The 22,482-nt window shown below is 48.5% G+C and overlaps 2 protein-coding genes across 3 annotated transcripts; one reads left to right on the top strand and one right to left on the bottom strand.

Annotated features, from left to right (window-relative positions):
- The first annotated feature begins 1,426 nt into the window (after positions 1–1,426).
- LOC309681585 (ceramide synthase 4-like) lies at positions 1,427–16,506 on the top strand. Its single transcript, XM_082495483.1, has 10 exons — positions 1,427–1,713; positions 3,399–3,516; positions 5,444–5,562; positions 6,775–6,832; positions 7,366–7,416; positions 8,168–8,260; positions 9,608–9,736; positions 10,036–10,142; positions 14,316–14,460; positions 15,540–16,506. The coding sequence occupies exons 1-10, from the start codon at positions 1,547–1,549 to the stop codon at positions 15,615–15,617; spliced, it is 1,065 nt and encodes a 354-aa protein (XP_082351609.1). The 5' UTR covers positions 1,427–1,546; the 3' UTR covers positions 15,618–16,506.
- Positions 16,507–18,351: 1,845 nt separating this feature from the next.
- LOC309681584 (kelch-like protein 23) lies at positions 18,352–21,285 on the bottom strand. 2 transcript variants are annotated; one of them, XM_082495482.1, is made up of 4 exons: positions 21,121–21,285; positions 20,289–20,913; positions 19,144–19,555; positions 18,352–18,924 (listed from the first exon to the last, which is right to left on the bottom strand). In XM_082495482.1, exons 1-4 carry the CDS (start codon positions 21,265–21,267, stop codon positions 18,612–18,614), a joined length of 1,497 nt encoding a protein of 498 aa, XP_082351608.1. In that variant the 5' UTR covers positions 21,268–21,285; the 3' UTR covers positions 18,352–18,611. The 2 variants fall into 2 exon arrangements, with proteins under 2 accessions (XP_082351608.1, XP_082351607.1); XM_082495481.1 differs by having other exon boundaries at positions 20,289–21,285.
- Positions 21,286–22,482: the final 1,197 nt, after the last annotated feature.

Genomic DNA, 22,482 nt, shown 5'->3' with positions numbered 1-22,482 from the left:
AAGGCCATACCGATCTCTGAAACATTGGAAAGACTGCGAGAGTCAGAAATAGTCGAGGTATATAGCAGGAACACCGAGACAAGATCGGGCTAGAGCCAAAAAATGAATGAGCTGCCTGCGTATGACTTCCCTGCCTAGAAGCTCAAAGAGGGTCCGATATCCGACGTCTTGTGGAGGCCACATCCCAAAAGGATCCATCTCAAGCCGCTGGGTGAGATGATGTTATATAGCAAACAGACTGACTGAATAATAGCAAACCTTCACGTTTGCTATTTAGTTTCAAGTGGCATTCACTCAAGTGTCAAGAGGACTCTCGTACTAAAAGGAGTTAAACTACCAACTGTGGAATGGCATTTTTTGTTTCAAATCATCTTGTTATCGGAAAAATTTAAGAAGGTTCCAAGTGGGAATGTGAGGATCTACAGCCATCTGTTGTCTGACATCCAGACTGGTCAGACCAGTACGAAGTGTAAAAAAATTACGGCATTTGTGGAAACACACACAAACATAATATTATAGGAGAGAGTCCCCATGGGTTGTGTATGAGGAAATTGTGTCTCACTCTGCTGGAGTTATCCCAAAGAGTCAGCGAGCACATGCAGAGGAGAGACCCTGCCACCTACTCAGCTTTGCAAAGGCATTGGGAAAGGTCCCTCACCACAGACTTAGAGAAATCCACCTGAGGTTGCCATGAGAGACCAACGGGGCTGTTTTGCAGCTGTGCATTGTTGCAGGTGCGAAGGGGGAAGGAAGGGCAGAAGGCAAAATTGGCTGATAATGAAAATTACTCATCAGGATGGTGATGCAGACTGACTGCACGCAGCTGCAGAAGGGTTTACGGTAGTGAGAGACTGGGTGATAATTTCACCCAAGTGAAATTGAATATGGAGGAGAGCGATGCGGTGCACAGGAGGAAGTGTCCTGACGTGCTGAGCTGAGCGTTAGCTCTTCAGAATAGTTTTGGGGAGCAGTATATCAACTTAATGCTCAGTATGGGATGGTTCAAAATGCAAATAAGACATGGGACGTTGCTGGGCAAGATGGAGGAACCAAAACTGAGACTGTTGGGGCCCTAAGGGTGCCAGAAGATCTTAGTGGCTGTGGCCAGTCTCACCTGAGACCTCCATCCACACCCTCTGCCGGGTGTCAGAGCTGATTAATGGGTGGAGGGCTTTGCAGCCTGGGAAGAAAAAGGTGGGTAGAAAGAGGGAGCAAGAGAGAAGCCCCTGCTGCTTTTGTCACCAGGTGGGGACTTCAGTTATCTGTGCAGCAGAGTGTAATTGACGTTAGCCACCTCCTTGACACCCACTAAATTCCTTTCCTGTACTGGGACATCTTACCCCACCTCCAAGCTCACAGGCAGGTCAGAACAAGTGAGGCTATTTCAACTACTCTGAAGTCATACTCATGGGATCGAGAGGTGTGGAGCACCAATGACAAGCTGTTGAGCTGGGAATCCTGATTCAGGAGTGAATTTTATGCCTTGCTGCTACTGGCTTGCTGATTCCCAGAGCCTCTGCTTTCTGTGCCCACCGTTTTGACCAGGATGGGACTCTCAGAGTGGTTCTGGTACCATAAATACTGGCTGCCACCTGGAGCTACCTGGGAAGACATGAAGGATTCTACAGATGTACACTACCCACAGCCTCAGGACCTCTTGCTCTGCATCCCTGGTGCCCTGCTCTTGATCATTGTCCGATACATCTTTGAAAGGTGAGTGCAGCAAATCTGGTTTCTCCTCTGCTGGTTGCCACCAGTGTCTTGCAGGGTTGCTCCAGACTAATCCTTACCTGCTTACTGACCACTACAAAACGGACAGGGGATTGTCCCCAGGAGCGCTGGAATCTCTCTGCTTTTTTGTGCATACGGTGTTTGTGCGGCGGCTCTTTGTCCTGCCCTCCCTCTCTCCTGTACCTGTAATGTAACCTGTACCACCGTAATAAGCAAGATAAGTCTGTCACTGTCACACCTCAACTGCGGGTGGAGGGTCCCTCTGGAGACAGTCCAAGTGGGAGCTTGCAACACAGACAAGGGATTTTCTGGGTACACCAGTGTTGGGAGCCCCCAGCTGAGCCAGGGTTCAGCCTGATCCTACAGGATGATGCTCCCGAAGGCGCTATGTGAGCCCCCGCTCTCAGCACGGAGACAGAAGGAGGAGATGACCATGGCTCTTGGAGCTCATTGTGGGACCGCTTTGCTCACGCCACTCCTCCTTGCCCAGCTCTGCCCTGCTCTCTTCCCAGCACCAGAGATCCCCAGTGCAGTCAGAGGTGATGTACTCCAGTGCCCTAGCTGAAGGAAACGGTACTCCCGGGGGAGCCTGAGGACCCACTGGCATCTCCCCAGGACTTGTGTGTGGAAGCGAGGCAGGTCCGCGTGGCTTAGCACAGGAGATGGGTTCAGAATGGGCTTTGGGCCCCTTTTCCGGGAACACAGACTGACACGTGGGGAGGTGCAGACCAACCTCACGCACGGGAGATGGGGGAGCTGAATGAAGCGGGGCGGTGTGTTAGTGTGGACAGACCTGCCGAGGTGCTGCCCCACCAGGCAGAGCAGGGCTTCAGGCAGGGGGTGCTCAGCAAAGCTGCCCTCAGCCGGGACATGAGCTTTCTCCGGTGGCCTAGAGGAGCTGGAGGAGCACTGGCCCATCTCCCTGGAGAGCTGGGCACAGCCGTGTGAGAAGCTGTGAGAGACAGGGGCCGTATGAAAAACCAGAACTAATTCCAGGGTGGTCAGGTCTTCCCTCAAAGATGTTGCACTTGCCTGGCTTCCTAGAAACAGCAAGGTTTTAGAAACCAGTGCCTCCCACTAAAGCCTTGCTGAGGTTTCCTACAGGAACCAGCATATCCCCACGTGCTCTGTGCTTGGCTCCGGCTGCAGCCGGCGTTGGGGACCCTGGGCACAGAGCACGTGGGACACTCAGACACTTGCAGGCTGGTTTGATGGCGTGGTCTGTACTGCTTGAGATGTAAAAGGGACCAGTGTGTGCTCCAACACAGAAACACAAGGCATCTCGGGGCCTCGGCAGAGGAGTTAATTATTGCTTACTGTGTGGTTGTTATTGTTGTCTCCACTGCGCATCCATCATTCCTCACCTTTGCTTTGGTGCCAGTGCATCTCTCTCAAGAAAGAGCATCGACCTGACAAAAGGCACCGGGCTTCATGTGTGCCCCTGGAGCAGTGCTGGGTCCCTTGGGCTACGCACACATCGCTGGGGTAGAGCTGGTCCCCTTGGGCTGGGTGTGTGAGCGCCCCGAGCCGTGCGGGACCCCTGGCGCGGTGCGGTGCAGTGCAGTGCGTGCACAGGACACAGCACTGGCAGCATCTTCTGTTGGCTGACCCTGGCTCGCAGTGCAGGCACACGCGTCCTCTCCTGGCTGAACTCTTTCCTTTTCCAGAACTGTAGCTCTGCCCTTGGGCAGGAGGTTGGGTGTGAGTGACAAGCTGAGGCCCAAAGTTCAGCCGAATGCCACGCTGGAAAGCTTCTATGTCCTGCTGGGCAGGACCCCAAAGGAGGTGAGTGTGCCCTGTGTCCCAGTGTCCCGAGAGCCCAGGCAAGCAACGAGATACAAGAGGAATACATAAGCAAATATTTCAGCATCTTCCAACGTGTTCAACAGCTGCAATCCCATCACCCCCTGAGCTGCTGCGTATGAAATACAGCAGGTAGTGCGAGAGCTGCTGGCGTGGTAAGGACGCAGCCATCACCCCCTTTGGGTACAGTCTGTGGATAAGGCTCCTTATTTTCAGCAGAACTTCAGAATCATGGAATCATTTAGGTCGGAAAAGATCCATAAGGTCATAGAGTCCAACCGTAAACCCAGCACTGCCAAACCCACCACTAACCCACGTCCCTCAGCACCACGTCTGCCCCTCTGTTAAATCCCTCCGGGGATGGTGACTCCACCACTGCCCTGGGCAGCCTCTTCCAGTGCTTGACAACCCTCTCAGTGAAGAAATTTTCCCCAATCTCCATCCTAAACCTCCCCTGGCGCAACCTGAGGCCATTTCCTCTTGTCCCATCGCCTGTTCCTTGGGAGCAGAGACCGACCCCCCCTCGCTACCCCCTCCTTTCAGGGAGCTGTAGGGAGCGAGAAGGTCTCCCCTCAGCCTCCTTTTCTCCAGGCTGACCCCCCCAGCTCCCTCAGCCGCTCCTCACAGGACGTGTGCTCCAGACCCCTCACAGCTCCGTCGCCCTTCTCTGGGCAATCTTTCTTGTCATGAGGGGCCCAAAACTGAACACGGCACTCGCGGTGGGGCCTCACCAGTGCCCAGTACAGGGGGACAATCGCTGCCCCAGTCCTGCTGGCCACACTATGGCTGACACAGGCCAGGATGCTGTTGGCCTTCGTGGCCACCTGGGCACACTGCTGGCTCATACCCAGCCGGCCGTCCACCAACACCCCCAGGGCCTTCTCCACCAGGCAGCTTTCCAGCCACTCTGCCCCATCCTGTAGCGTCCACGGGGTTGGTGTGACCCAAGGGCAGCACCCGGCATGGGGCCGTGTTGAACCTCACACCATTGGCCTCGGCCCATCGGTCCAGCCTGTGCAGACCCCTCTGTAGAGCCATCCTACCCTCAAGCAGGTCAATACTCCCACCCAACTTAGTGTCACCTGCGAACTGACTGAGGGTGCATTCGATCCCCTCATCCAGATCGCTGATGAAGGTATTAAAGAGAACCGGCCCCAGCACCGAGCCCTGGGGGACACCACCTGTGACCGGCTGCCAGAAGGATTTAACTCCATTCACTCTTTGGGCCTGTGTCACAAGTCACGCTGATGCATGGATTTTAAAAATAATTTTTGACTTAAATTTGTATGAAGCTTTGTCAGATTAATTTAAAAATGCTCACGAGCTCATCTTTACATTCATTTTAATCACACTTTATAAATCTTAAGGTTAGGTAGTTTTATTTGGAATTAATGCATAAAATAGAGTGTGTTAGAAATGATGCTTTCTAGCCCGGGGATGTGCAGTCACTCAAACAGCTGGATGTTCTTGCTGACATTACTGAGTGATCTATGTGCTGGTTTATTTATCATTACAAGCTAAAACTTCTTTTATCTTCCCGTTTGCTATCTGCAGCTGATAATTATATGTCAAAATTGCATCAGAGGTGGAAAAAAAAAAAAACTATTTAGACTTTGATATCAAAGACATTGAATGCCATCGTGTACAGCTGGCAAAACTTAACCGGGGAGAGCCTGTGCTTACTTCTCAACCTGCATTTAGATATGACTGAATTGGAGTTTTTAAATGGCTGAGTTGGGAGTTCACAAACGCAAATAGAGATGATTTCCACCACCCCCCCTCCCCCCAAGAAAGATGTTCAGGGAAACGTGGGCCTGCAGAGGCAGCCTGCAGGAACACAGCTCTTCACCCACACGAGGACAGACGGCCTCAGGAAGACTAAGTCCTGCTTCTCTGATCTGTTTGCCAGGGGGACCTTATTTCACTGGCCAAGCAAAGTGACATGCCGGTCAAAAAGGTGGAGACCTGGTTCCGGCACCGTCGGGCCCAGGACCGGCCCAGGCTGATGAAGAAGTTCTGCGAGGCCAGGTAGGAGGGCCAGCAGAGGCTTTTGGTGATGGAGACCTCCAGGAAGGTCTGCACACCATCCCCATCCCCTGCCCTGTCCTTGGACCAAACACAGTCCCAGAGGACACCGCCGCCAGCTGGGGCTGCGAAAGGAGACTTTGTACCATGAGGTTGGGTCCCACCACTGCACACACTGGCAACAGAGCCGCCATGCAGCGCTGCCACCTTCATCCTTCCTTCCTTTCCACTTTTAACTTTAAAAAGTTAAACTCGCCTCAAAAGAGTCCACTGGCCTTGATGCAGATCAGGTTTAAATCTCAGATGCTGGAGGGATTTTGAGCAGCAATGCTGTTTGCAAAATGCGTCAAACTTCTTTTCAAGATGATCTCGATAGAGAATTAAAATTTTAAAATATCCTCTGCATGGATCATTGCGCATAAAATAAATCCATGAAGTGCAGTTAGTAGGCAGTGCAAGCCATGAACAGAGGGATGTGAAAACTCAAAAGCACCAGAAAGCACTGAAATCTTCATAGCATTCCTTTTCCTCAAGCGATTTGCTCTCTCGTATGAAATCTTCCTGCATATCTCAGTAATATATGGAGTCAGAATGGAGAGCGGCGTCACCAAGTGTCTCGATCAAAAGAATCAGGTTATCTCTGGTTCTCAGCGTGAGGTTTAATGCTGTATGTACACACAGACCCCCATCGAGATCTAATCTCCCGCCCCCTCCAGAAAAAATTCAGTGCTTGAATCCTGTTATTATGCTTTTAAAAAATATATTCTTCTCCTGAACGCTTGCTCAGTGCTTCACACTGCAGCATTTCTGAGGAAACCAATAAACCCCCCCGGTGTTCCTGTGCCATCGCTGGGAAAATTAGGTGCCTTCCACAGGCTGTGGCATATGAGCAGTTGCACGGGTGATCTACAAACACCCACATAACAAAGGGAGACGGGTAGAGGCACCTTGGTAGTCGTGCTGCATTCTGTTTAATGCTGATGGAGCATGCCAGGAATTTGGGTACAGCATGGACCGAAGCAGAGCCTGGGAGGCCTGTGGATGTCCTGTTGCCTTAACAGCACATGCGCTCATATGCAAACCGAGCTGAGGTCCTGCAAATCCCTGTCCAAAGAAGTGTAGGTTCCCCTCTGGGCTTTGCAGCGTCCTGGGCACAGCCTGAGGAGCAATTCCAGCTCTGGAGGAAGTGTTGATTTCTTGTTTTTTCTGTTTTAGCTGGAGATTTACATTCTATTTCACCTCATTCTTCTCTGGGCTGGCTCTCCTGTATGACGTAAGTACATGAGCAGGGTGACGCTGTGGAGTGACACCTTTCAATGGTTCCTCGTTCATGGCAAATGAGGCCGATGGTCCTGGGCCATTTCAAAGAGCCCATCCAAAGATCACGTACGACCATGACTATGGGTCCAAAGCCAAAGAAGTACAAATCCCCAGTCCTGATCCAGCAGAAGTCCCCCTTTCCCTGGATGGACCTGGCTAGGTGTCAGTCATGTTACCATGCTTTTCTCCTTGCCTTAGATCATTGTGTAAGTGGTTCCCCACTGGTACCCACACAGAGCCCTTGCATCTCAGCTGAGAGCAGACCCTGTCCTGGCTGTGCCTGCTGCCCACTGCATATCGAGACCCTCCATGTGACATCCTGTGCATTCACTAATGACAAATGCATTTTGTCAACCACTCTTTCCAAAGCTCAAAGGCAGATTGGATCTAGCATGGGCACACTGACTTCTGGAAGTACTTCTTCACACGGTCGTTACATGTCATTGAAAGGCTATGGGTTCTCACTGCCGCCTTCTCTCTGCACAGAAGCCCTGGTTTTGGGACCATACCGTGTGCTGGCTGAGATTTCCACAACAGGTGAGCACCAAGTACATGGAATCACAGGATAACTCATATTGGAAGGGAGGCCAGAAGGTCTCTTGTCCAACGTCCTGCTTGCAGCACTCAGCTGAGAGATTGGACCAGGTTACCCAGGGCTTTCTCCAGTCTAGTTCTGAAAACCTTCAAGGATGGAGACAGCAATCTCTCTGGGCAATCTATTCCACTGACTGCCCCTGTGATGAAAAGGTTTCTCCTTACATCCACCTCTCTTGTTTCAACTTATGCCTGCTGTCTCTCACCCTTACGTCATGCGCTACGGCAAACAGCATGGTTCTGTCTTCTTGACGAGCTCTTTTGTAGGTACTTCATATGATAGCAGATGGAGTCTCTGCCCTGAGCAGGCACCTTTTCTTGATGAGTTTGTAACGCAAGCCTGGCTGGAAGAGGCTCTGTGTGTGTGGCCACAAAAGGGACCAGGTGGGCAGGACATCCCTCAACCTCTTGAAGCAGGGATGGAAATGAGAGGTGTCCGACCCCCTGCAGAGGGGAGACCCCTGGCTCCTCTCAGTCCCTCTGCAGACTGGCCAGGGCTGGTCCTGGCTTTGGACCAGGCGTGATAGTGCATCAGCAAATGGTTCGGTCACGGGGAACATGAAAATTTAGGCATGACCAAGCCCTGCTGTCCCAGCCCTGCTGAATGAAGGGGCTTTTCCCTGGGAAGACCCTTTCCTCTCCCATCCCCCAGGGCTAGGCAGGGGTGTCACACTGACTGTCACTTGTCTTGCAGCCTCTCCCGCCCACATTGGGCTGGTTCTACCTGCTGGAGCTCTCTTTCTACTGCTCACTGGTGGCCACCCTGCCCTTCGACGTGAAGAGGAAGGTGAGTGACAGCAGCACAACTGCAAGCCGCTGCCTTGGTTGGCCCCTGCCCGCTGTCAGCTCCCTGGGGGTGCAAAGGACAAGACCCGCGTGCTGCTGAGAAGACCCCTGAGCACATGAGCTCCCTGCAGCTTTCATATCCCACCTTGCACCGCATCCTGCTCATGTGCAGCACGGCCTTCCTGCCTGCTGGGCCAGGGAAGCACTGCGGGCTGACATGGTGTCCCCACACCCGGCCAAGGGACAGCCGCTGGGTGGGCATGGCATCATGGCCCTTCCCAGCTGTGGTCTCAGGTGCTGCCCTGCTCAGGGCTGTGTCCTCCTGATGGGAGGGAGCTGGGCTGTTGTGATGAGCGTCCTGGAGATGCATGTGTGGCTTTTGCAGTGTGGGATGAGGTGGCCTCGTGGGACCCATGGACCCAGCATCCACTGTTGCCCTTGCCTCGGTTTGCAGCGGAGATCACACAGAGCTGTGCAGTTCAACTGCACAAGCTGAGGTTCAACCTCATTTAATTATTTGACAATCACATCTCTCTCTGAAAGACTACATGCTTTTCCCCAGAGATGGCCTCTGCCTAACTCCAGAGGACCTGCAGAAACTCTATTAAAATTGCCAACACTGCGATAGTCTTTGTAGACGTGAGTTATTGGGCACCTGCAATGCTTCCCAGAAGAAGCAGGAACCCATTGCCTGGCAGTGATCATCTCTTGCCCAGAGCCAGAGCTGCCCTTCCCAATCCCTCCACAGAGCACTCAGGAGTCATCTCCCCATACCCCAAAACATTGCCTTTCTGCAGGTACAGATTTGTCCATGCAGGCAAGGTCCTGGGACCATGCAAGGTCTCTGTTTACATGAGGCATGTGAGAAGGCATATTCCCCACCTGCAGTGTCTCCGCCCCATCTCCATTGGTCCCTCTCCGTGGGCAGCACAGGGAGGTTGAAGAGCTGCCTCCATTATGGCTAGTGGATAGGACCTGCCCCAGGCCAAGGGCAGTCTGCTGTCATTAGAAAAACCTCTTCAGTACACAGTGGAGGGGTCTGGGAGGAAAACATGGGGTATTAAGAAAGGAATTTTGTAAGGGCAGATTAATGGAAAAATTTATAAAATCTGCCTTCTAGCATGTTTGCAGCTACGTGTGCCTCACTGGTATTTATCTGGGTTTCCATAAACTGGGCATAAAGATGTTCATTCTTGGGATTGTGCAGGACCTCAGAGAGCTGTAGCACAGTGGGGAGCACTGATGCTTCGTGGAGGTGTTTGACATGTCCTAGTGAGGCAGCAGCATCCAGGAGCAGGTGCTGCCAGGCCAAGGTAAGAGTGACACACAATCTCTGTTCTCCTGCCAGGACTTTAAGGAACAGATCATCCACCACATCGCCACCATCACTCTGATCTTTGTCTCCTACTGTGCCAATCTTGTACGGTTTGGGATGATAGTCATGCTGGTCCACGATGCCTCTGATTATATTTTAGAGGTGAGTTACCCTCACCCAGAAATGCAGATCTGTGCTCATGTCTGTGGGTAGCGCTGGGAACTGTCTGCCTGACGCACGTGGAGCCGGTGGCCCACACAAGTGGGCCCCACGTGTACTATAGCGCCAGCGTGTTTAGGAAGTATCAGATTTACTGCCCTTGGGGAAAAGTAAGCAAGTGCACAGGGAGTGAGACACATCCCCACAAGCCTGGTAACCCTTGCAGGACACGGGAAATCCCTCAGCCCCCCGAGAAGGAGAGCACAGGCACACGGGACATACGGCGATTTGTCTCTCCACAGCTTGCCAAGATGCTCCATTACATGAAATGGAAGTGGGTCTGCGAAGCAGTCTTTATTGTTTTTGCTGTGGTTTTCATCGTCTCCCGGCTTGTCCTTTTCCCGTTAATGTGAGTGACGTTTTAATGTTCTCTGAACATGGGTGTTACGTGCTATTTGAGCTTCTGGAGGGATGACCCTCCATGCTGAGGGAAGGAAAGGCAAGGAGCAGAACGCTACAGGTAAGCTCAAAAACTAATCCAACTGGAACTGAGGAACCCAAGAAAAAAAACCCCAGGTCTTTAACTAAATTAATTCATTAACTAAAATAATTAATCTAGAGCCGCAGCCTCTGCCCCTCCATTCCCATGCTCTCGCTGTATCTCCCAGACCCAGGCAGGGTCTGCCTCTCACCTGGGGCTGTCTCATGCTGCGACAAGATGTGTACATGCAGACACAGCAGCTGACTTCTCATGAACTACTGTGGCACTGGGAATGTTTTAGGACTGTCTGTCTCCATCTGCTTAAAGCCACTCCCCACCACAGTCTGAGGTTAATCCTTCTTCTCCTCTACTCCTGCTCAAGACCTAGTTTGACTCTTCCAGTGTGTAGGAAGCGGCCTCTTTCCTTTGCAAACACTGGTTCCTACAAACTGTACTGGTTATAATTTCCCAAGAATTTCTTAGCAGACAAAGAAAGGCCCACTCAAAGCTTTATTAAGATAAAATTAATATAGAAACAATGGCATAGTAATTTAAGGTGACCTATTTGGAATAAAGCAAGAAAACCAGGAGCGAAGGATTCAGACGGCAGGGTGCTCGACCTGCTGGGAGGGTATCAACAATGATACCCCCAGAAGCCACGCGTGGGCACCAGTCTTGGGAAAAGGCTTTTGCCTACACACATCTGACCACACTCTCAGCCTTTAACTATGCTGAATTTTTTCCCCTTTCTTTACCACTGCCAAGTTGCCTGGAAAAGGGGATCCTGGTTAACTTCCCAGAAACGCATTCCACAACACTTGCACTATAGGCTAAGGTTCCTGTTTTCTTTCAAAACAAAACATTTCATTTATTAGGGCCAGAAGAATTTCTAAAATGGGACATGTTACACACACACAGGGCTGAGTCCGCATTGCTGTCCTCTGCTCCTGCCCTGGTTCCATACCAGCACTGAAGATACACTTTGGATGCCGGGGGGTGACTTTGCATAACAAGTCCCAGACTCTGGTGGTGAAATGGCTCCCTTAGAGAGAAAAGCAATAAAAGCTTGAGGCAAATTTCCGGAGAAAGAAACTGGAACAACCGTTCAGTAACAAGTGGTGTCCCTCAGGAGTCAGTACTGGGTCCAGTCCTGTTCAATATATTCATCAATGACCTGGATGGAGGGATAGAGAGTACCATCAGCAAGTTTGCTGGTGATGATACAAAGCTGGGAGGGGTGGCTGACACACCAGAAGGCTGTGCCGCCATACAGAGAGACCTGGACAGGCTGGAGAGTTGGGCGGAGAGGAACCTTATGAAATTCAATAAGGGCAAGTGTAGGGTGCTGCATCTGGGGAGGAATAACCCCATGCACCAGTACAGGTTGGGGGCTGACCTGCTGGAGAGCAGCTCTGTAGAAAGGGACCTGGGAGTCCTGGTGGGCAACAGGATGCCCATGAGCCAGCAATGTGCCCTTGTGGCCAAGGCAGCGAATGGCATCCTGGGGGGCATCAAGAAGAGTGTGGCCAGCAGGTCAAGGGAGGTCATCCTCCCCCTCTACTCTGCCCTGGTGAGGCCACATCTGGAGTACTGTGTCCAGTTCTGGGCTCCCCAGTTCAAGAAGGACAGGGAACTGCTGGAGAGGGTCCAGCAAAGGGCTACAAAGATGATGAGGGGATTAGAACATCTCTCTTAGGAGAAAAAGCTGAAGGACTTGGAGCTTTTTAGTCTGGAGAAGAGAAGATTGAGGAGGGGATCTTATCAAGGCTTATACATCCTTAAAGGGAGAGTGCCAGGGGGATGAAAAGTCTTTTTTCAGTGGTGCCCAGTGACAGGACAAGAGGGAACGGACACAAACTTGAGCACAGGAAGTTCCATCTCAACCTGAGGAGGGACTTCTCTCCTGTGCGGGCGGCAGAGCACTGGCACAGGCTGCCCAGAGAGGGGGGGAGTCTCCCACTCTGGAGCCATTCCAAACCCGCCTGGACATGTCCTGTGCCACTGCTGGAGGTGCCCCTGCTCTGGCGGGGGGGTGGAACTGGGGGAGCTCCAGAGGGCCCTTCCAACCCCCACCAGTCTGGGATTCTGTGAACCGTGACTTCAGTTGTCTCCACCACAAAAAGTCAATCCCCACTATCTCAACCAGCTGTATCATAAGGCCAAAGAAGATAACAGATGTCCAGGTCAGACCAAGAGTCCATCGAGATCAGCACGGGTCTGCATCAGCAGCACGAAGCAGATGTCCAGGACATCAAGAGCAGAGCAAATACACGCTCTATCCAATGTTTCCCAGCTTCCAGTATGTCTTAGATGTCATGTCTTAGATAACTTGCGGAAGAGGACACATCCTAGCATTTGTCATTTCTCTCCTGTGCTGAATTGCTCTGTTCTGTCTGCTCCATTTCCAAACCAGCGCTTTCCTTCTTTCTGTCCCCGTCACTAATGATAACAGTTTCTCTGACTTCTGCCAAGTATAATGCCCTGCCCAACTTTTTATCTGTACCCCCAACTCTTCCCTAACTTCAGTCAAAAAAAAAAAAATTCTAATAATTATATAATTATAATTTTTATATAATATATAATTATAATTTATAATTTTTATTTAAGTGCCAGTGGCGAGGTCCCCTTACAGTTTAATTTTTGTCCTTTGCTCCTTTCCAGATTTATTTTAGGAGAAATGCTGCCAGTTCCTGGTTCTTATGGGAAGCATTGCAGGTTTCCGATAGCAGAGCTGTCTGCAAAGACTATCGCATTGTTCGTGATTTTAATACAGAGTTCCCGGAGGTCCTCTGAGACCTGGGACGTGGTTTGCGAGAGCGAGGCAGAGCGCGAAGCCTGATGGCGCAGTCTGAGCACAGCTCAGCTCTGTGCTGCGAATGGCTGATTTAGATCACACAAAGAACCACTGTCAAAAGTGTTAGCAAAGCGGTTTTAAGATGATGATGTTGCAAAAGTGCAACTTAACAAAGTCTGATGGCAAAGTTCACTCCCTTAATCGCTGCACAGGGAAACATACAAAGGAAAGTTGAGTTACGCTCGAGCTAGAATGATTCACAGAGAGACCACGGACACAAAGAGTAAGGGACAGCCTTCCGTTGAGTCATGAAGTTAATAACAGACCCCCTTGCTTTCTAAGCTCCTGCTCAGAGTGGAGCCCAGATGCAGCTGGATCCAGACTTGGTCATTAACATCAATTCAGCATGCAGTCAGCGTTACCAAGGCAAAATCAAAGTTACCTATAGGGCTATGCACGATACTGGTTACTTACCAAAGGTCTGCTGTTGAGCAAGCTTGAGAGGTGTCCCAGCTCAAGGGGAGAGCACTGCCATACAGCCACGCTGCCTAGCAGGGAGAGCTCAGAGAATTCTCACTTTGTCATATTTACGGGATAAAGTGGTTGGCTTGGGCGACGTACACATGAGACTCCTTGCACCCACAACTTCCGTTGTTTTTTGATAAATGAGTTTTGGAAAAGCCACTGTTATTTATGCATTAATCACAGAATGGTTTAGGTTGGAAAGGACCTTGAAGATCATCGAGTTCCAACCCCCCTGCCATAGGCAGGGACACCTCCCACCAGCCCAGGTTGCCCAAGGCCACGTCCAGCCTGGCCTTGAACACCTCCAGGGATGGGGCCTCAACAACCTCTCTGGGCAACCTGGGCCAGTGCCTCACCGCCCTCACAGTGAAAAACTTCTTCCTAATGTTCAATCTGAACCTGCCGTCTTCCAGTTTAAAGCCATTCCCCCTCATCCTATCGCTATATGCCCCAGTAAAAAGTCCTTCCCCAGCTCTCCTGTACAGTGTTCCAAACTCATCTGTACTGATGTTTACTGTGTTCTTTGTGGGTTTTTTGAGAACAAGTTGAAACTAGAGGAGTTCTTGGCCCATCTACATCTCAGGCCTTTACCTCCTTTGGAACCTGTACCAAACTACTGCTAGTTTGGTTAAGGGCTGGAGTGCATCCATCAGACTCTGCCCAGGGGACACATAAGCCAAGTAGTTGCCCAGAAAGGCACGTGACCCTTGTAAGTGTGAGGGTACTTGGCCTGCTTTAGTCTTGCATCTTCTGATTTGTCTCTCCCTCTCTCTTTCCCACAGCACATACTATTACTTTGTGACAAAATTTCAGTTGTTCCTCATGAGCTGTGTGATAAACACTTTCCTGATGATCCTGCAGTTGTTACACATTTTCTGGTCCTATCTAATCATCCAGATGATCTTCGGTGTCATCCTCCATGGTGCGGTATGAAAAATCTTTGTCTCCGTCTGTGCCATTCATGAGAGACCATGAGATCCAGGGTGACTTCTGCATGCCTGCAGGGAAGGTGTAGGAGAAATGGGACTGCCCAACAAACAGCCCGAGAGCTTCTGAAGTCGCGTGTTGGGAGTTGTGTGGATACCTTTTCTCACGGAGATCACAGCAGCAACTCCCTTCTAGTTTGCAGCTGTGTCCTAGTGACGTGGGAGCCATCCACAGTCCTTTCTCCTCACTGCTTAACAGCTTTTCAGTATGCGCATGGTAGAACAGGGACCTGTTGGCATGTCCAAAGCGGAGTAAGGAAGAAGCAAACAGGTAAACCTGGTAGACAGTACACTGTATCTGCACCTCAGAGGCTTGGGTGCATTCCGCAGGCTTTTGATGTATGCCAGAGGTTTTATAGGGATCATTGGAAGAAACCTTGTCATCAGAGATGCCAGTTCCCTGGCCTGCCTTGCTAACATAAGCAGATGGCATCTTGGTAGCCTCTGAGTAGATCTGTGAAGGCTTTGGTGATCTGTGGCCAGAAAAAAAAACCACTCAAGTGTTGGTGCTATGCCTTCAGCTTACCTTGACCTACCCCTTCATTGAAGCTAAATCAAGAATAAAAACAGTTTTTTTGGGGGAAATGATGGAGTTTGTGATCAAGTTTGTAGATGACTGCAAAACGAGGAGATCAGTCAGTACGCTCACTGGACAAATACACGTTGACTTTCAGAGAATTGCAGTAATAAACTGCATAGGAAAATATGCAGAATAACTATATGTAGAATAAATACTTATTTTCAGAAGGTCATATTACAAGAACATTATTAGGGTGACAAAAAAAAAAAGCATTCAAGAGTTAGGTGAAACCATAACAAAGTCAACCTCTGGTAGTTTAAGTCCCAGTGCAGGGACAATGGACAGGACACTGGCGTTAAGGACATGACCATGCCTGTTATTTTTATTTTAGCTGGCAGGTTAACACACCGGTGCTGTGAATGAAAACAGGACTAGTCCCCTTTAATATACACTATGACACAGGTTTTGCAGCTCATTTGAATTGTCTTTCTTTCCTACAGAAAAGAAAAGATGCCAGAAGTGACACTGAGGAAAGCGACAGGAGTGAAGCAGAAGATCTGTCAAAGAACAAAGAGTAACACGGGTCTTGCTGCAGAACACCAAGAGCCGGGCACACTCTTAAAAGCGGGGAGGCTGAAGAGGACCTGGGGGGAGAGGCCAGACAGAGGGCTTCACAGCAGTCTGCCTGAGGCACCATCCAATGTCTAGATGGAAGTGAATTTCATCATAGCGTTCACAGGCAGTTAAGTCACTTTAGGACATGTTTTCTTCACCTCTCCTGTTGGGACCATTCTTTTATGACTACTCTATGATTATTTATCCATTAAAAAAAAAAAAAAAAAAGGTTTACCAGCCAAAGTCTCACTGTAAATAGAAGAGGGTTTGAACAAGCTGCTGAAATTATGACCCCTAACTGCGGTGTCATAACTCAAAACCTTCCCAAAGGTTCATGAGATAATAAATTACAACTGCTGAAGATTTAACTGACTTGCAATTTCAGAAGACACTGGCAGTCATTGCCAGCCACCTCATGAAAGGAGTTGCACGTGAAAGACGCTAGCTTAAGTGGCAAATAAGTTTTCAGTTGTATCGTATAAAATGGTCAGGCTTTGGGGAAGGATAAACCATTTCTGCAAATAAGGCCCGCCCAATTGATACAAACTGTGTCTGCTGTATGAATTATATAAAATAGATCATGTGTCTAAAAGATTTTGCTAACTGCGTGTCTACGTACAGAGAAGGCTCCTAAAATTGAAAGCAACTGAAACTCCTCCAAATGCACACTTCTCCACTAGAAATTATAATTTAGTCTAAATGGAAACTTTCCATAGGGATGCATTCATTTTGTTGAGGTTTCATTTTCAAAATTGGAAAATAGAGTGTTACAATACTAACAGTTTAATGGCTTAGTTTAGGGGTTGGATGACTTTTCATGTTGTAATATATTGTATCTGATGTTCTACTATAAATTCTGAAAATGACATTAAATTTAAAGTCAATATAAAAATGAGTTATACCTAAACCAAAGAGTCTGTTTTACCTAGATTTTGCATGATGCAGAAGTTTTTTAGAATATCAGACCTTATGTCAGTAGGAAAATCTTCTTAGAAACTTGCTGGAGGTCTGACGTCACTGCTCACTCAAAGGCTCAGAAAATGCAGAGGACAGATAAATCTACATACATATACACGGCTGTAAACAATATACAGAAACCTGCAACCACTGTCTTCAAAATACATTTCCTACTCAGGCTTTGAGTATGCTTCCAAGGCGTCTGACACATTTAACACACATACTGGGGGCAACTGTTTCTGAGAAATGCAAAGAGGGGGAGAATGAAGCGTGGTGTAACTAGAACACACTGTTGTGAAGGACCATGGTCCATCTCCCACATCTGACCTATGCGAGGCAAGATATGAATAAAGTCAGGAAAGCTGTGCGAGAGAAAGGCAGAAGGAACTGAGCCAGCATTCCCCTGAAGAATTTTGACATTCAGATCTGCAGGAAGTAATGCTGAAAGGCAGCCAGCCACTTATCTCTGTGGGACACCAGCCTCGAGAAGGATGTCGCCAAGCCCCGACTAGCTGTACTTTGCTGGGAGCGCAAGACCCTTCCTTAGGATACCTGGTGGAAGGGTTTGCCCAGGAATATATTATATATATGGACAATGCTTTCTTTTAAAGCCCCAAATGATACACGAGAATCTCAGCTTTTAAAAGATTTGTATAGCCTTCAGGACACAAGAATACAACTGCCCATCGGACTCAAAGAACAGGCCCAACCTTTCGTTGCTGCCAGCCCCATCTCGGGGGAAGCACCCACTCTGCTCTCAGCTCACTGAGCTGGCAACGCCGCCGCCTGGCTGGAGGCTGACAGATGGACTAGAGCCAAGGAGCGGAAGCCAGCCTGGACTGAGAGCACACCACATCTACAGGCCTGGATAGACTACCTCCTGCCATCCTGACACAGTTCTCACAGTGGTAGGGTTGGCTTTTAGCCAACACCTCTCGGTTTTAAGGCCTCTTCCATTCTCCAGAGATGATAATCATTCAGTTCAAGAACATCTTCCTTTCAACATCACTGTGTCACATCAAAGAACAGACCCTGCTAACAAAGATGACAGTAACACTTGTAGTGCAACCTCCCAGGTCAATGCTGTTGTGCTCTCCCCTTCTTGTCCAGTCAAGCAGACTTGTGTGGCAGCCATTCTCTCAGCTCCTCCATCCTTGGGAGGCCCGAGCACCCTTGGAGATCTATCCCCTACTGCTGTACTAAGTCCACAGTCCTGCCCATCAAACCCTCTTCCTCGTACAGTCTTTAATTAAGGCTATGTGCAGGTCCCTGCTCCTTGTCCCCTCATGTCAGTGCTTTGCGATGGTGATTTTTATTGTGGGTCTGTACAGCAAAGAACCCAAAGGGCACTAAGGGAACTGAAGCAAGACTCTAAGTGCCCCAGTTGGCAAATCGTTATCACATACCCGAACGCATAAATCCAGAATAGCCTCCCTCCTTCTGTGGTGCTCTCCAGCCTGGAGTAAAGGTAATTTTAACCACAATTACATAACCTGGGACACTTGCTTATTTCAGGCTAAAATGATACTAATACTGGGTTGACTGCAGTGGCTGTTTGTGGGGTGGTTTTTTTTGGCTCAGTCCTACAGCACTAAGAGGTCATATATCCTGCTGAAGATTCCCTTGACACACACTTGATTTATTATTTTACTCCTACAATATTTTCTAACACTGATGCAATAACTTTCCCTTCTCTCCCAGCTGTTCAAAGAACAGAAAGCCACAGAGGTTAAAGGTCAGAGCAGCTCTTTATTTACCATCAACCCTGGCCATTATTTCCAATAACGACCTGCAACCTTTGTGCAGACACCAAGGTTTCAATGGCTTTTGCTTCAAGTTCATTTGCCAGGTAGAAAAAAAAGACAAAGTTATGAAGGAACAGATCTATTTTCAAAATTGAAAAAAAAAAAAAAAATCACAGACCAAATGACACAATCTAACTCCCATCCGCTGCAAAGCACACAACTTTTTCTTTCTGCTTATGCTGGATCTGGCATTGCTCATGCCCACGTATCAAATCTTCGCACAGAAACACACCCATGAATAGGAAGGGGGCAAGGGAGTTTGTTATCTATGACCTGGCACATATCAATGTAAGGATCAAAGAGGATTACAACAGGGAGGGCGCTGTTCCCCTTCCTCTGTCCGAGGAGATAAATTCGTCCATTCACAGTGCTGCATCCCATGAAGAACTTCTGGGTCAAGCATTCCTCATCCACCTGGGTCCATTCATCAGTCTCCACATCAAATCGAAAAGCTCCCCCTCCTATGGTGTACAGAGCACCATTCAGTGATGTGATGCAGAGGTCATACCTGGGAGGGAAGAAACCCTTGATGAGAATCAATAGAAAGATGTGGCCCCTGAAATATTCAGTGTGACCTCGGTCCTTATATCAAGAGTCCTACTTAAACAGAGAATCACAGAAGTGCTGGTGGGACAGGACTTCTGGATTTCTCCAGTCCAACTTCTTGGAGCAGGACAGACACTAGAACCTTTCTTCTCCTGCCAGGTCCCAAAAGATTATTTCTTACCTTGGAAGCGGGGAGAATGAGATGACATCCCAGCTGTCCGTCTCTGTGTTCAGCCTTTGCACTCCATCATACACATGTCCATTTTCATCCAGGCCACAGACCACATAGATCCTGGTTCCCACACTGACTGCATCTCCTCTCTCCACAGGTTGAGCCATAGGACTCATGCTTTCCCACTTTGATTCCATCAAAGCCATGCGTTCCACTGCTGGGATTATCCCTTCATCTGTGCTCCCTCCAAGTACATACAGGTAGAGCCCTGCACCTACTGCACAATGGCTATTGCGGGACTTCTTCATGGCGGGCCCTTCCAGCCACCTATTGTCCAAGCAATTGTAGATAAGCACCCAATCCACGCTATACCACACAAATTCATCCCGGAAATATCCACCTGTCACAAAAAGGAAGCTCCCTGGAAAGACAGCAGAGAAACGTATCAGTTACATGAAGGCTGAAAATTGCTCCTGAGAACTAGGGTTCTCATTTCTCCCTGGGCTGTACCGATGAGGTCCAAGACGAGCAGAGAAATTACTGCTCTTTTTATCAGTTTGCAGTATTTTATTCCTCATCTGCACAGACATGCTGGGCCCACGAGATGCAGTAAGTCCTTCCAAGTCTACTCCCACTCTTGAACAGAATCATGGCAATACTGATTGGAAAGAACCTCCGAGGATCTCATGTCCAAATTCCGACTCGAAATGGGACTACCACCAACACTAAATAAGGGAAGCCATGGTATTGAGTGGTCTTGAAAGTCTTCAAGCATGAAGATTTTGCAACATCCATGGGTAAGTTTAACTTACTGGCAACTATAAATCAGAAGTCACCATCTGCCAAAACCACCATGAAGAAGACCAAAAAAATATGCTGCTTAAAGTGAAGTCATTAGACTCACTCCAGATAAAGCTAATATAAAGAGTTCAATAGTTTCTGCTATATTAAAGAGAAATATTCAGCCTTGTCCAACATTCTCCTAGGGCTAAGCAAAACAAAACAATTATTTGAATGAATATGAATGAACACAAATATGAATGAGGTTTTAGCAACACTGAACAATGCAGTTTTACAGGAGAAGCAGCTGAACTCCCTGCATTTGGTTTCAACTTCTGTTTGCATTTGCTCAGTCCCACTTCTCTGTAAGTTACCTACTGCTGCCACTGCATATTGGGTGAGGTTCCTGCGCTGAAGTGGAGAACAAGCCTGCCAGGTCCCTGTTTTAGGTTGGAAGAGAAATAGTTCTTGCTGTTCCTTGTCATGCTTTCCTCCCAGAACGTACAAGGTGTCATAGCTCCGACCAGCGAAACGACCCAGTTCCGTATTTTGCCAGCTGAGTGGAGAACAGCTGTCTAACTTCTTTATTAGTCTGGAAAAGGTATCTGTCTCTCCAGGGCGCTTGCTGCGTTTCACCAAGATATCGAGGAAGGACAAACTCAAAAAGGTGACCCTGACTTTGCCCATCAAATCCAGAAAGTCTTCCTCTCTCGTTGCTGGGTCCTCCATTATCCACCTCATAATACTGTCAAAAACCACATCTTCTCGCGAAACGAAGAGGTCATCGCTTTTTAGAAGCTGCACCAGCATTTCTTTGGGTAGCGTCTTAAATTCTTCCTGGCACATCACATCCCCCCAGTGAGTGAGAGCCACATTCATAGCAGATGTGTACAACTCAACAAAGGCAAATTGCTGTGAGTAGGTCATCAGGCCCAGGCAGTTGGAAACATGCAGTTCTCTCTCCAGAAATTTCTCACACAACAGTTTCACCCTGTCAAACTGGAAAAAGTCAGCTGTTTCCAGTAAGCTGGTCACATTTTCTTGACCTATAAGCACTTGGGCTGTGCGAGTGAACTCAAGTAGCGCCTGAAAAGGCACTGCATCAATCCCTCTGATCACTATGTGGCGTTCAGAGCTCTCTCTTGCCCCCCCAAAAAACATGGCTTCAAAATAACGACTGTGTACTGAAAGTACCCTACGGCTGACCTGAAAGAGTCTCTCTCCAACCTCAAGAATTGTGTCTGCAATCATTTCTGTCTGAGGTCCCAGCTCCTCTGGTTCTCGTGCAGGCTCCATGCTTGTTGACTGCCAGGCGGTTAAAATTAACTCAGCTCTTATACACCCTTTACTCATGTGAGGTCCCTGGAAACATTATCCCCCTAGCTAGGATAAATACAAGATAAGCCTAAAAATAGAGTATGTTTTCTACCCTCCTGCTTTGCTTTTCAGTCTTTCCTGCTGCTTTCAGGGCAGCAATATCAGGAGAGCTGTATAACCAAAAAAAAAAGCAGATTTAATTGGCATCTACCTTATCCAGGTAAGACCACAGCAAATTAGTGGAGCTGTTAGCCGAGCAAAAAGCCTGGACTACAACGAGGAAAGAGGAGAAACAACCAAAACCTTCCTAAGCACTGAATAATTATCAAGAAGTTGTAGAAGAACATTGAACCCATTTGGAAAACAGTACCCTTTACAATACTTTTCACTTCTGCAAATCAAAAACATAGGAAAGCTTGAGACGTCCTGGGAAAAAACACCAACTTCCTCAAAGCCACATACTTCACCAGTTCAATTTAATATCACATTCCAGATTGCTTCCCATATTTTGTATATTTAACTTTATACTTTAGTAAGAGATAAGGGGAAGGAATGAGCCCCCACATTCAAACCCAAATGGCTGTCACATATTTGGTCGTCCTTAATCTCAATGCACTAAATAAATACAGTCATAGTACAAGCAACAGCTCGCTGATTCCACACTGAATTTTTCCAAAGTGTTTAGATCAAGCTGTTAAGCAGAGAGATTAGCATAGCGACCTTGAACTAGTGCCCCTTATCCCACCAAGCCCATCCCAGCAAGACTCAGTCCCACTTCTCAGTGGAGTTCAACAAGCAGAGTAGTGCTATCTGGATCAAGAACACCATTTTTCCCCTGGAGGTTCCCTCCTGCATTTCTGGAAAAGGCTTCTGCAAAACTGCTGTTACAAATGGGTTTAGAGAGTGTCACATTCAGGAATTAATCCAATAAAAAAGCACGTGCACATTTGAAATTCAGCTAACATTTTCATATTCTTATTTTCAGGTACTTGACTCCCAAATATAACCCAGAAGTCAGCACTGCAGAGAAGGACAACCACGTATCTTGCAATGAAGACTGAGCAACCTATTAACTGAGCAGGAAATGCTGGAAACATGCCCCTCTCCAGAGTTTATGCACTTGACACATGACTTCAGGCAGATCTCTCTGTACCCTCTGCGTCTAGAGCCTGGAATCCACCCGAGAGCTTCAACAGGTCTGTTTCTGATGCTACACTCAGAAAACGAGAGTGCAGAGATGGGTCACCATGT

This window comes from Vanellus vanellus (genome assembly GCF_965231255.1).
Source record: "Vanellus vanellus genome assembly, chromosome: 25".
NCBI lineage: Eukaryota > Metazoa > Chordata > Aves > Charadriiformes > Charadriidae > Vanellus > Vanellus vanellus.
Note: the sequence above shows the minus strand (reverse complement) of the source record. Positions and strands in the feature narration are given on the sequence as shown.

What these genes read in the sequence shown, in the direction of transcription:
- LOC309681585 (XM_082495483.1), top strand. Translation starts at nt 1,547, where the DNA reads ATGGGACTCTCAGAGTGGTTCTGGTACCATAAATACTGGCTGCCACCT. An exon ending in TGGGCAGGACCCCAAAGGAG is followed by an intron (nt 3,517 to 5,443) that starts GTGAGTGTGCCC and finishes TCTGTTTGCCAG; the next exon opens with GGGGACCTTATTTCACTGGC. An exon ending in CCTCTGATTATATTTTAGAG is followed by an intron (nt 9,737 to 10,035) that starts GTGAGTTACCCT and finishes GTCTCTCCACAG; the next exon opens with CTTGCCAAGATGCTCCATTA.
- LOC309681584 (XM_082495481.1), bottom strand. Translation starts at nt 21,267, where the DNA reads ATGAGTAAAGGGTGTATAAGAGCTGAGTTAATTTTAACCGCCTGGCAG. An exon ending in ATATGCAGTGGCAGCAGTAG is followed by an intron (nt 19,556 to 20,288) that starts GTAACTTACAGA and finishes CTGTCTTTCCAG; the next exon opens with GGAGCTTCCTTTTTGTGACA. An exon ending in TCATTCTCCCCGCTTCCAAG is followed by an intron (nt 18,925 to 19,143) that starts GTAAGAAATAAT and finishes CTTCCCTCCCAG; the next exon opens with GTATGACCTCTGCATCACAT.